The sequence below is a fragment of the Alligator sinensis genome, unplaced genomic scaffold, assembly GCF_000455745.1.
Source record: "Alligator sinensis unplaced genomic scaffold, ASM45574v1 scaffold1094_1, whole genome shotgun sequence".
NCBI classification, from domain to species: Eukaryota; Metazoa; Chordata; order Crocodylia; family Alligatoridae; genus Alligator; species Alligator sinensis.
Window position 1 is genome coordinate 427,587 of NW_005842562.1, and position 13,752 is coordinate 441,338.

A 13,752-nucleotide genomic window follows, 5' to 3' on the forward strand; every position below is an offset into this window, starting at 1 on the left:
CGAAAAACATGTCCCTGAGTTGCCAGAGTTTTTAATTACACAGGGAAAATATTCCTTCCTTGTTTTAACTAATCTAACTTGTATAATGGGGGAGTCGCGATTAAACATATTCTAGCACCAGTTTTAAAGCCAGCAGTTGTAACTGTATGGAAAATTCATTGCAATACCACATTGATTTTTTTTTAATTGGATGGGCACTGACAGACATATTGACTTAAAAAACAGCTTTACAGTAGTAAGCTATAAATTTAGCAGTAATTAATTTTGAATAGCAGAAGAAAATACCCTGGGATGTGGCACGTCAGCCATGAGAGAGGAGTCCTTCCTTCTGGGAAATCAAAGTATTTGGAACATGTTTTATGGTCAAATAGGACAAGATATGAAGAGGTTATTCTAATTCAGTGAATGCTATACAAGTAAAGAGGAAGTCCATATAAACACAAAACATCATGCTGGTATTTAGTGCAGTAATATAGGTACAAAATAAATTTAGTTTGACTTTGACCTACACCTGCCTCAAAACAAGGGACTGGAAAACAGGAAAAAATGGGACCTCTTCCAGATTAAATTATTCACTTTGACAAGAATTGATGATGCGTTGCCAAATTTCAGCATAGCTTCCTGTAAAAATGTCTCCATTTACCCTGGTCAATGCCTTTGTTCTGCAATAAATGCATAGGGAGAAAGGAAGAGTAGGGAGGTGTTTGGCTTTTCCATTTTGATAAAGAAAGAACCAAGCAGCAATAGCGGTTGGCAAGCAAATGTGTATTAAGTGCAGTTGCTGGAAATGGGTATAATCTGTTCTGTAAAACTATACTGAGTACTGATAGTACAGCAGTATTTGGCAAGTATAATTTGCACTGTGTGTATAATGTATGAAATACATACTTCGGCCTGATAGTGGCTTCCGAAGATCTCTTGATTAATACATCCAATACCAGCCTTTGTCCATTCCAAGGAAAAAGCTACTTTTAGGACTTGTTTTTATGAGTTTATATATCGTTAGCTCTGTCGCTCAAGGGAAATGATAAGCATCCCTTCAACATCCTACATTACTGAGCTGAGCTTTTTAGTTTAATTGCATATACCCCTTCCCCTGACAAAAATGTGTCTTTGCCTTGCTTTGTACAATGTCTGTGAGTGAGAAGTACAGTCTGGTCTTCTGCTTCAAAGGGCAGGAGATACTGCTTGGCTGCTGCCATGTCCCACAGGAGAGGGCATGATTATTGCTTTGGCAATGCCCATCTGCTCTGCTCTGCTGGTCCAAACATAATGAGTGGGGTGTACCCAGCCCTTGCTTTTAAGAAAGCATGAAAGCCAGGCCTACTGAAAATGGGCATAAAAATGAAAGGAGGGGTAGGCTGGGGGAGAGCTCCATTGGACTTCTACTTCAGGGTGTCTCTTGACATGGGCAACTGAAGCCCAGTGATCCTGTTGACTTGTTGCGGAGGGTCTGTGCATTAGTTGTGTGTGCATTTTTTTACACACAAGTTTTAAGTAAATGGGTTTAGAAATGGATTTGCATGTTGAGTTTCAAATGTATATTCTTTGTACATGTATGCAGTAAACACCCCCGCAGGGCTGGTGAAGTGGGGATGTGCTTGTCAGAGGCTGTAAGTGGCACCCCAGCAGTCTGGTTGGTTCTCTCACTTGGGTTACTTCAGCTTGTCCCCCTTGGAGGTTTGATGCTCTGTGCCGTCCCACCCCTGGGTAACTGCCTTCACTTCTCTGGGGGAGTCCTGAACACCCTTTTTTGCTGTGCTGGGTGTGTCACTACGTTCCACCTCCCGGATGCTCTGATCCTAGAAATAGCTTGATCTGAATGAGAGAAGCAAATCAAGAGCAGTGAATTGTGAGGCACAGTTTCAAGGGAGTCGAGATACCCAGGCCAGCGATGGCACCTGATGCTAGTAAGTCATGACCCTAGGAAAGAACAATGGTCACGAATCATGACTCTGTTTCCTTACTCCCTACTGAATAGGTCAAGAGCTCCTTATCTTAGAAGGAGGAGTGGGAATTCAGACACTTGAACCTGAAGGGTATAAGACTCCCCCAGACAAAGGCAGAGGTGGGCGAGCGTGGAGCTTGCCTCACACCCTGGGGGCCCTGGTGTAGCAGAAAGCCCCCTTTTCCTCTTGCCTGCATTTGCTCTCCCCTCTTAGAATATGTTTTTCCTCTTCTACCTTTTCTTCCTTCCTCTTTCTTTCACTTTAAGATAAGGAATTGTGTTTTAAAATTTGTATGTGTGCATTTTGTATCTCCCCTTGTATTTTGGTATTTTTATCTATTTGTGTGCCATGGCATTACTCTTGTAGCTTATATTTTATACTCCTCACCTTTCAACTTTCAACTATAAATGTCTTTAGTAACAATGCTAACAAGGGCAGGAGTCAAACTGTCGCTTCCCTGTATCACGCGGGCCCCTGAAAGAGCGAGTGAATCAGTGACTGAATGCATAACACAGTAGCAGACAGCAATTAACACCTAGGGAAACCGCAGATCAACCAATGGAAGAAATCAATAGAAGACAATGTAACAACCGGGAAATCTCTAAACATCACTGTTCAAGGGCTAGAAGCCCTGGTCTGAGTTAATCAACGCCGGGGACCAACTTTTGGGATGAATATCTCTAGATCGACCGCTCCCAGAGCCCTATTAACACCCCCGGGGGCTGCAAGATGCCATCCAGTAGCCACCGAGGAGGAAGCCCCACGAGGGTCAACGACCCCTGGATTGGGCAAACCTGAAAACCGGGGAGTCACCAAAGTCTGCCAAGGACAGATAAAAAGCAGTGAAAATTGACCCTTCGGGGCGCCCTCTTGATCTCCAACTTGACCAGCACCCGACCTGTCCAGCCAGAAGGACCAGACGGCGACCCCCTTCTGGAAGATAACACCACGCTGGAAGAAGCCTCAACGGCAGACTCCAGTGCCTGTAGGATAGGTATACCTGACTCTCGTAGCTTGCTACTGTGGGGGTGTGCATGTGTGTGTGTGTGGGCACCAGCCCCAAGGTTTATGATTTGACTTCATTACAGTGTTTCAATCCGCCTAATAAACCAGAATTCTAAGGATCCCGAGTTGGACATTTGTAGCCAACACTGGGACCTGGCACCGCGCAGTGAGCCGGGTTTCTCTCTGCACGTCCCTGCTCTCCTTGACGCTGCCTGACTGCTAACGCCCCAGTGCGCTGGTGTCTACTTCCGAGGGAAAAGCAATCAGGACCGTGGTACAGGTGAAATCTTTTAGATGTTTGCAAAAAACATGATTTAATTGCAAGCTTTTGGGGGGCAGTGGTAAAAGTCTAGTTGCTCTAATAAAAGAGATCTCCTCTACCACAAGTCCTGATTGCTTTTGCCTCCAGACCAAGCCAGCTACAACCTAGATATTCAGAGGAACTTGCTCTGGCTTCTCTGGATAAAACACGAGCTCACACACCCCGGGACACCCCCATGCCCTACCCCACTGCGACGGGGGCAGCTCGGAGGCACACCCAACGTGCCAGTCTCCTTTCTAGGAGCTGTGGGGGCTGCTATGAATCAGGTCCCCCCTCTCCCCTCCGCCTGGCACAGCCGCCGGGCACGAAGCAACGGCACCGCATAGCCAGCAGAGGGCGCCCGCGTGCCGGGTACCCGAGGGCGCTAGGACCCGCCCACTAGCAGAGCCAAGTGGGCGGAGCGCCCGGAGGGAGCGTGGCTGCGTTAGTCACTGCAGCTCTCAACCAAGCTTGCCATTTCCCTCCCTACCCTGCTAGTGGCGGGGAGGGCGAATCCCGGGTCCTCGATCTTCGTCTCTGATTGGCGGATGAGGCTGTCACTCCCCCCCTCCACCCGTTGCCCTCGTGAGCGCCTCCGCGCGGGGCACGACGGTACGTGGCCAAGATGGCGGCGAGGTAGCCCGGAGCGATCGTGGCCTCTGCAGCGTCTCGCCCGTTCCTCGCGGCGCCATGGCCACCATGGAGAAGCTGATGAAGGCCTTCGAGTCGCTGCGCTCCTTCCAGCAGCAGCAGGGCCCGGCTGCCGTCCCCGAGGAGCCGCTGCACAGGCCGTGAGTGCTGGGTCGGGCCGAGGGACCCCCCGAGGCGGCAAGGAGGCAGCTCCCGCCGGGCCGCGGGCTCCTGCTGCTGCCGTGGAGCCGCTGCCCAGGGAAGCTGTGGGCTTGCCCCTGCCGGCAGAGGCGGTGCGGGCCCTGGCCGGGGCGGTGTCGGGGTCTGCCTTCTGCTACGGGGGCTGCCCCCGCTGGCCTGCTCCCCGTGTCTGAGGGGCTGAGTCTGCCTCAGAGGCGCTGGGTGTTGGCTGCTGCTGGCACCAAACCCGGAGGTTTCTGGCTGGAGGGCCTTGCCCCTCTGCTCGGGGTCAGTCTGGTCGCCACATTTCATGCCAGGGAGAAATTTTTACACTATGGTCAGGTTGGTGCGGGCTGAGGGGGTTTTGCTTTCCTTTGCGGGATTTGTTGAGCGATGTCAACAACATCTCACAGAAACAGGACGCTGGCTTCAGCGGCACTCCTGCTTTATCTGGGGCAGGCTCGGGTGTTTTGTGTCAGGGCTGGTGGTCGGCTTAGGCAGGGTTTAGATTATGGTTTGGATAGGGGTGATCCTGCGTGGGGCAGGGGCTGGACTGGACGAGCTCTGAAGGTCCCTTCCGGCCCTGCTTCTGCGTGACTTGACGTCTCTGTTGTTAAGAGCTCAGAAAGACCCTGCAGGGCAGAATGGTTTTTAATGCTGTGGGTTCTTATCGTGGGGTTTCTCTTGTGAACCATGTTTGCACACCTAATGGTACTGACGTTGTGTGGCATCCTGTGGCACCCCGAAAGGGTCTCGCAGCACCCCAGAGCGCTGAGGTGCCTTGGTTGAGCTTCGCTGACTCGGTGCATGGTGTAAAGTGGTGCGCACTTTACATTGGAAGGAGCAGAAGGACGGAGAATATGTAATTTCTGAAGTGGAGGTTTTGGCAGCTTTAGGCATGGAGCCAGTTAGCAGCGGAGCTGGATTCCTGGGCACCAACGCCAAACCCAGACATCAGGCAAGCTGGAGGCAGGGCAGATTTGCCACCTTATGGAGTATCCCAAGGAGATTATATATAGCACAAGCTTTAGTGAGCCTAAGCTCACGTCAGATCCTCTGAAAGAATCTGCCTAGAGCCTGCATCAGGGAAGCTGACATGGTGTACGTTGTTTCAAGAGAGTTGTCTTGAATGATCTTTATTTATTTTTCATGTTCTTATGGCAGGGCATGTGAGGAGAGCCGCCTGTGCCTCTGCTATGGAATTATATCCAGCTTTTCTGCATGTGTTGGTGCCTCTGGCTTCTTGGAGGGTAGACTGAGGCATTTTCATCACTGAACAGCTTTAATACAAGCTTTCTCTTATCCAATTTAATTGCATGTATCCAGAAAGGTGTTGATAAAGTAGCCTCTTACAGTCCTTCTCCAAAAGAGCTCTGGCTGTGAATTACTGCAAATATGGGTATGAAATACAAAAATAACAATTTGAATTGGGAACCTGCAAAATAAACATTGAGAAATCAGACTCTGACCTGTCCTTATCAACTCTGTTGCAATTTAAAATTGGCATAGGAAATTGGCTGTTTTGGGAGTCCCCAGGAACTGTATGAGTGAAGTTACAGTACAACAGGGGTTTAGGTTGTAGCCGTGTTGGTCTAAGGACATAGGCAAGTTATAACTATTCTCCAACCATTTGGGTTGGTCTAATAAAAGATATCAAATTCACCCAAGGAATCTTGTCTGTTACAATACAACTGTACTCTAACACTACAAAGGGTTATATTGGTAGTCTTTGCTTTAATTTTTTTAAATGATTTTAATACCCACATCCAGAAAGCTTCAGACGTGCTTTAAACTGAACTAGGAATACTAATAAGGGAGAAAAGTCTTATCTTTTTCTGTATGTTTACTTTTCTTTTAATAGACGTTTGTGTAAAGTCTTTCACTGCTTTACCTCCTACAACTGTTATTTACAATATGATAAACGGTCTCAGTTGTTCAACCGTTCAGTTGTTCAACAATCTGATCCAACAGTCTTTTCAATTGTTGGTTTAAATCTTTCATTTAGAAGGAACAAGGAAGAAAAGGTAACTTAAGAACTAGATGTGGCAAAACTACAAGCTGGCTGGGTGGCGTAGTGACATGTACTTGTAAGTTACAGTGATAACTTTTCATAGTAAGAACAAGACTTTGCTTACTCAGTGTCACTGTATAAATTACAACTTCATATTGTAAATAACTTTGAAAATACAGGAATTCTATTAGGATGTTGGGAGGCTTGGAATTCAGACAAAATCACTTTGTTTGTAAGAAGTACCTGCATATAGTATAAGATTATAATCCATTTCTGTTGGTTATAGGAGGGAAGCAACTTGTGAATTTGTTTTTCTCTCTCTCTCAACTTTTTCTTTTAAACATTATCAAGCTATTTGCAAACTCTGTTATTTTTTTAAACTGCCACTTCTGTCTTGGAAGAATGCAAATACTGAGGGTCAACTATACTTAAATACTTTAATAAAATTCCATCTGAATGCTGCTGGGTTTTTATTAATGGGGGAGGAGCAAGAGAGAACTTTTTAAAGCATTCCTTTGTGCCATCTTCAACTTGGATGTTGTTTAGTCACAAAACAGCAACTTGACTAGACACAAAAGTGAAACTACTAGTTTCTTGATTACTCATTTTGAAAATTACATTTAATAATAATATTAGTTTCGTAAGACGAGCATTACCTAAAAGAACCACATTCTGTTGTATGGACAAATAAATATTTTTATAAGTAGCTTTGGTAAAAATTGTGACAGCATGGTGAACATTCAGCATTTAGCACGTCCTCCTGAGGATATGGGCAAACTGTTCAGTTTGAAGTGAGTTAGAGGGGCAGGTGGGTGGGAGGGAAGAGGAGGATTTATTAGGGAGTAGGTGACTGCTCCACTCCACCTGAAGAGGACCCCCATGATGAGACTACACAGACTGAGAAACTTCCTCCAACCTATCCCCTCCCTCATTGTGGACCATTGTACGAGTTTGTGTGCATCTGTCTTCTTTCTCTCTCAGCGTTGCCACCACCCTCCCCCACCCCCAGGCTTAGTTGGCTAATATTGTATCTTCTGTAACCTAGTTGTGTTCCCCTCCACGCCCCCATCCCTCTTAAGTTAGTCCCTCACTCGGGCACTCTGTATTTTCCTTCTGGCTTTTTGTTGTCGTTTTGGTTCATGACTTTTGTCATCTACTAATAAAATTCAAACTGTTCATGTTTATTACCCTGTGATAGCTGAAAGTGAAACTCAGGAAGCTTCTCATTATTTCATGCAGGTACAGAAAATGCTGGCTTTTGTGAATAGAGGGATGAAGTGATCTCTGACTTTTGTCCTGGCCTTTCTGTGTGTGTGTCTGCCATCCTCCCTGATGAAACCCAGGCTGAGCTGCCTGACAAAACATTGCCTCTGAGCCCTTGTGGCATCTAAGCTGCTCTCTTTCATTCCTGTCTAATCCTGAGTGGTCTTGTATTTTTTAAGTTGCAAAATCGTGGGAGTTCAAATATTTGAAATGACATATCATAATAATCAAACTTTCATACCTTCCTGCAGTTTAAAGCCAGAAGGTAACATTAGGTCCTTGTGTCTGACCTTCTGCATGCCCCGTGTAATTAATTCCACCCATACCCTGGAGCTAAGCAGAGTCACTTTCTAAAGCGTCTTTTCCAGACAGTCATGTTATCTTCAGTGGAAGGCTCCAGCAGATGGAGAATCTGATTAATAATCACCAGTCATTAAATGTGTGTGCTGTACTATACTTCATTTGATTTGTCTTCATGTTCTACTATTGATTTGTTTTTTCTTTCCTAAATTGAAGAATCACTAACTAGTATTTCCCTGTAAATGTTCTATTTTCACTGCAGTGCTTGTCTTGTTTAATAAATTAATCAGAGTCATTTGTTCGTATCTTGCTCTAACACATTTTCCAACCCTTTAACTTTTCTGTTACCTTTTTGCTCCCTCCTATTTTCCAACATTATTTTGAAAATATAGGTAAAACAACTAGTGCAGCATTCTGTCATTCGTCTCGCCAACATTTGTACTCATTGTTTATATATCTAAGTATTGCATTGCTCTTCTTACGCTGCAGCATTGCATCAGGAGAGCCTGTTGAGTGTCTTTATCCACAATGATTCATTGAACTTTTGTCTTCAGGATCTAGTGCGCACCCCTGACTGTTCTGGAAGACTAGCCTGCATATATTTTTCTTATTTGTAGAACTGCATTTGGATGTTCATATACATTTTGTTTGATTGGGTGAGGGTTACCAAGTGTTTCAGGTCACACTTTGACTTTCCTGTCCTTGTAGTTTACCATTTTCTCAGTGTTTGTATGCTTACATTTTACAATGACATTTAATTCTGTGTCTTTTGGAAGCGTGTAATAGTGCCAGACCTAGTTAACAGTTCCCACAGTCTCAATAGAAAAACATCCCTTTTTTGATAGTCTACCATTATGGATTGCTTTTTGATATTTGTCAGTTAACCGATTCTTATTCCCATTGATACAGGGCTGACCAACTTCTGGACAGTAGGGTCTTGCACAGCTGTAGGCTCCTAGGCTGCATACCCTGCTGGTGCCCACCCCACCCATTCCCTCTTTTTCCCAATCTGTAGGCTGTGTTGATTTCTGTGTTGATTGCAAGACACAGGGCTGCAGCCTGGTCAGAGGTAAGGCCCAGCAGCGTGGAGTTGTGCCGCCCCCCTTCCCCCCTGGTTGGCAGTTATGCATCTGCCCCAGGCCGTGCAGCATCATTTCCTCCCCCAGCTGTCTGAGCAGCCTGGGTCTTCTCTACCATACCGGCAACCTGGTTCCCCTCCATTGCACAGGCAGTGCAGCTCTTCCTTGGTGGTGTGCACAGTGTGGGCAAGCTAGTTTCTCTTTCCCACCATGTCCACTGCAGGCAAACCATCTCTCTTCTGCCGCATGAGCAGCACTGCCTCCCATTGTTTTGTTTGTAATGTAATTATAATTCCTTGGCATTGAACCAGCAGTAGTTGAAATACTGGTGTGTGTGTGTGTGGTGTGTGCGTGTGTTGTTTTTTGGGTGTTTTCTTCTCTTTGCAATCATGGCCACATTTGCTTGCAACATCCCGAGTCTGGGTTTGTGCCATATTGCTGCTTTCAGACCCTCCTAATATTCTGTATTTACCATTTTCATGACTGTACCACCTGTCAACAGCTGAAGTTATTATCCCTTTTATCTGTGGGATATAGTTCAGCCAGTTCAAATAATCCTTTTATTAGAGTAGCTTAACTTTCCATACCACTTGTGCATAGATCTGTGGGGCACATGCCGCCCATGCCTTCCCTGGGGATGCATGCTGTGGTGGGAGCCACCCCCCAGGCGAGCCATTGCTCCATCCCATGCCCAGCCCCACTCCCTCCTTAGCCACTGGGGCCTTGATCTGCCTTCCCGCCGCGCCCCCCCCCGACTCTGGCCAGACGCTGCTCTCCAAGTGGCCGGGCTGCATGCATGCACATGACATTTATCAGTGACATTATCAGCCACATCAGCCAAAAAAAGCCGACTGTGGATACTGTCAGTTTTCCTTGTATCAGTGATGATAGGGACCAATGTATTGGTGCACCTCTAATTTTTGCTACAGGAGGAAGCATGTTGTCCTTTGTTTCTGTTAACTTGATCACTCCTTGTTGTTTTAGAATGGTTGACAGACTTTTTGTATTACATCACAAGTACATAAAAAATCCATTAGGCCTGTATCCTACAACCTAGTGTTTGGTTCCCTTGGAGACAGGATTTTTGATAGATTTTTCTGAGTATCTGATGATGATTCAGGTATCCAGGTTGTAGCCCTGTTGGTCTAGAGGCAAAAGAAATCAGAACTTGTGGTAGAGGTGATAGCTTTTATTAGACCAACTAGATTTTTGCAGAAAAAAGATGATTCAGTAATTTTACCTGGATTGAATACCACCTGGTGCTTTTCTCTTATTTGATCACCAATAACTAGTTGTCATCTTTAGTTCTGAAGAGTCAAATCCCAAATGCATTCTTTTACTCATTTTGGGTAGATAGATAGCAAATTTGATTTTTCACTCAGCGTATTAATTGACTGTCAGCAATTGGATTGGTTATGTCAGTTCTGCTAGCTTTTAACACTGTTGGATCTTGCTTTGGACTGGAGTGTGCCTAATTTTATAAAGAAACTGATTATCCGCATTCAGCACCTTAGTTGCCATGCTTCACATATAAAAAGTCCATATGCAAGTTCAAATGTAGTTGATTAGGTAAATTAGACTCTTGTTTTGGATCCATACAAAACCAATATCTGACATGGTGCTGGACAGCAGCATGGTATTGATTTCTGACTAAAGCTAAAGCATTCAAATGATTTTTAAGTTCCTGTTGACTTTCAGTGGGTTTTTAAATAGCAATACCAAAGTCACTTAAAGCACAGATCCACAAAGGGACTTATGTATCTGATACTGGGAGTGAAATTATCAGGGTAGAGTTATGTTTCTTATAAAGTGAATGGGGAGAGGTTAGGAACACGTGAATGAGATTCACAACAGGGAGCAAACTGAACAGGGAGTAATGATAAGTCACCACTGAGGACGACTTCCCGTTACATTTAGTTGGATGCCTTTGTTTATCCCCGTGTACTGGGGCTTGATTACCATTGGTTCAATTCACGCAGTAGCAGGAAACTGCTTGACTGTTGCAGGGAAATGGCAGTAGTACTGTGCTAAAAGTTGCTTTTGAGCCACTAATTTAAGATTCCTAGTCTTGCCTCTTCCATTTGACCATAGCACCCTGATCCAGTGACTGTACCCTAGACCTTGCCTCCTTGCTTGACATCTAATTTGCACAAGTTGTTTAATAGGAAATGCCACACAGAAAGATCTGTTTGAAATCCTACCTCACATGAGTACCTTGCCTATTGCCAAAAGCAGATGTCTGATTTCTCCTGGGACAAAAACTTTTATTCTGGGATCCTACAGACTACAAACCCATTGTCCCACTTTAAGTACCAGTGACATGCTGAGATGCTTTCACTAGCACAAGGGGTTAATTCCAATTAATTGCCACTCCATGTGTAAATGGAGTCCGGTGCCTGTTTTGAAGCGAGTCAGTCTGGGACAATCAGACCATATCTCTCTTTTTCCAAAAAAAAAATAAAAAAAAAATAGGAAGGGCTAGTATTTGGGAGTACAAAACTTCTTCCTGAATATAAAAGCCTAAATCATCTCTTTGGGAATAGATGACTGGCTTAATGTTTTTTGCTTTTTGAAAAGACAAGTGGTGGTGCATGGGGCGGGTGTGGGGCAAAGATGGTACTGTAACCGTAATTAGAAAATTTGAGCATTGTTACGCTAAATAAATTAAGTTGCAGAAAGATCCATTTAATTTCAGGGTTCCTGAGCAGTTGTCAAAAGTGAACAATAAAAGTAATTGACTACTTTTTTTCTGTCTTCCAGGAAATACCTTTTTTTTACAGTAAGGTGAAATCTGTTTTGTGAGCTGTGTATTTAAGTACTTGGTATCTTACTTGAATAATTTAGTGCTCTTCATTGAGCTGAATCAACAAATATATTCATTATAGTGACAACATACATTGTTTATTATGATCATTTGTTCTTTTTTGTTTAGAAGTAGATTATTCTTACTATGAGGCTACTTCTAATGCACATGCTTAGGGTTTGCTAACTGAATTGATTTAAAATGCTAATACTTTTTAGGTATTTTAAACCAATTTAGGAGATTTTCTTAATTGAATGAGAGCTTCATACTTAAGCTTGTGGCAAATCCATTAATTTGAATAGACCACTTAAAACATTTGGGGCTTTCCTTAGCATTGGCTATATGATGCTGAAGTTTCCATGACAGAGAGAGAGGATAAAAATGTTAATCTAAATACATTATTTAGACTGAGATTCTGGTCATGTTTTGGGCATGCAAACTTAACATAAAGAATTTTAATCGGTAACAAATAACAGATTATGGGCTTTGAATACCTGAAGTCTTCTCTTATGTTGTACTTGTTTATATAACTGATACTAATGTATACAGGGGTAGTACCCACATCTAAGACTCTAGGAAAGAAATGGAAACAGAACTCAGACTTTGCTTAACCTAGACAGATTTATTACAGTACTGAATGACAGGGATGGGCGCTCTAATTTAGAATACTAGACAGTGTGGTATCCCCAGGGTGTGGGCTCACACATGGAATGTGTCTTTTTAATTGTCAAAGTAAGTATGGTGGTCCCTGTAAAATTACATGGGTATTGTTAGCAGCATGACATTTTTAAAACATTATTGGATAATGAATACAGGAGCAATGGAACACCAAATGTAACTTGTAAATGCTACTGGAATAAATATAATTTGCAAGCAATTGGAGATGGTGAAAGGCAATAAGGAATTGTGACTGGTATCAGTAGAGGTTCTAGTATGATCTCCAGTTTAAATGTATTATGCAGCTATAGTAAAATGCCAAAAGCTATTGAGGGAAAAACTTGCTAGGGGCAACAGAAGTATTGAATCAGTATGCATAGTTAATATGGAGAATTGTTCTAACACAGGAAATGTTCATACAGAATATCATTGTACAATAAAAGACGCAATAAACTTATCTGTTTGTAGATGTGAAACACTGAGATACAATGAGACTAAGAAATTGGTTTCAGTACCTTTTTAAATCTCGTGTATTTGGGAGAACAATTGCTTCTCAGCTTTTTGGCTTGGATAAAGTACATGTTGTGGTAGCATAGCAATTGTCAACTACCTGCCATATGGCCCAGTCCGGAGCTCAGGGTTTAGTCCCTGTGCACGAACCAAGTGCAGAGGTACCTATCCAATATGTGTAAATTTAGGATGTCCCAAACTTATGTAAATTTAGGATATTTATATATGTTGGATAGCTACCTTTGCACTTGGTCTGTGCACAGGGGCTGTAGACTGCAACCCTAGTTACCTTGGAGCTAAGGGGATTTTTTTTTTTTCACAGATTATTCTCAGTTTGCCTGAGTGGATTATTTGTTGTGTATTTAGGGGAACTAGGAGTATGGGGGAAAATTCTAGGGCAGAAGGAGAAATAGCTGGTTAGCAGTACTTAGGTCTCTGTCTTTTTTTAGAATACCTCATACTTGTATTGCTGCTTTCCCTCCTACTTGCTAAAAGCTGCAAAGTTTGTTCAGTAAGGTTAGTCAGATGTGGAGTCTTCTGGAATGTGGTCAACTGTAGTTGAACGTGAGGAACAAAATCCTGTTTTGCAGGACTGATATGAATATTCATATTGTGCCAAACAACTGAACTCCTAAGATGGCCTTGTCATTAACTACGCAAAATAGGCACACTATTAGATGTGGGTGCTAACATGCTATAAGAGCTGACAGAGTAAAATCTGCAAGTTCTGTAAGAAATGTTACTGCAGGGAATCGGGCAGGAACATACTAGCACACATGGCCTCTGCTTCCTCATGCTGTTGTAGCCTGCAGATTAGTTTGTGTGTGTTGTGTGACGGGAGTAGTGTTGACCAGGAAGGAATTGCTATGCTTGGCTGATGATTAAAGGGTTACTTTTTGTAACTGAAGAATTGGTGTAACCTACAGCCAACCAGTACCTATATGAGCTTTTATCATATGTAAAGCTTTATATGTTTCATTTTGTGATATTTTGTAGTTATACAACCTTGCTAAAAAGAGGAAACTGGTAACTTTCATAGTTCTTTGGCTGACAACTGAGGGGGC

At 43.6% G+C, this 13,752-nt stretch overlaps 1 protein-coding gene across 7 annotated transcripts in view; it reads left to right on the forward strand.

Annotated features, from left to right (window-relative positions):
* Positions 1-3,865: 3,865 nt before the first annotated feature.
* The window catches only part of HTT (huntingtin), a 161,361-nt gene continuing 151,474 nt past the window's right edge, over positions 3,866-13,752 (forward strand). For 6 of the 7 annotated variants that reach the window (XM_025214043.1, XM_025214044.1, XM_025214046.1 and 3 more), the window contains exon 1: positions 3,866-4,046. In XM_025214043.1, the coding sequence (XP_025069828.1) occupies positions 3,946-4,046 (101 nt within the window). In that variant the 5' untranslated portion in view covers positions 3,866-3,945. The remainder of the gene's footprint in view (positions 4,047-13,752) is intronic. The other variant, XM_006032335.3, reaches the window with a different exon arrangement.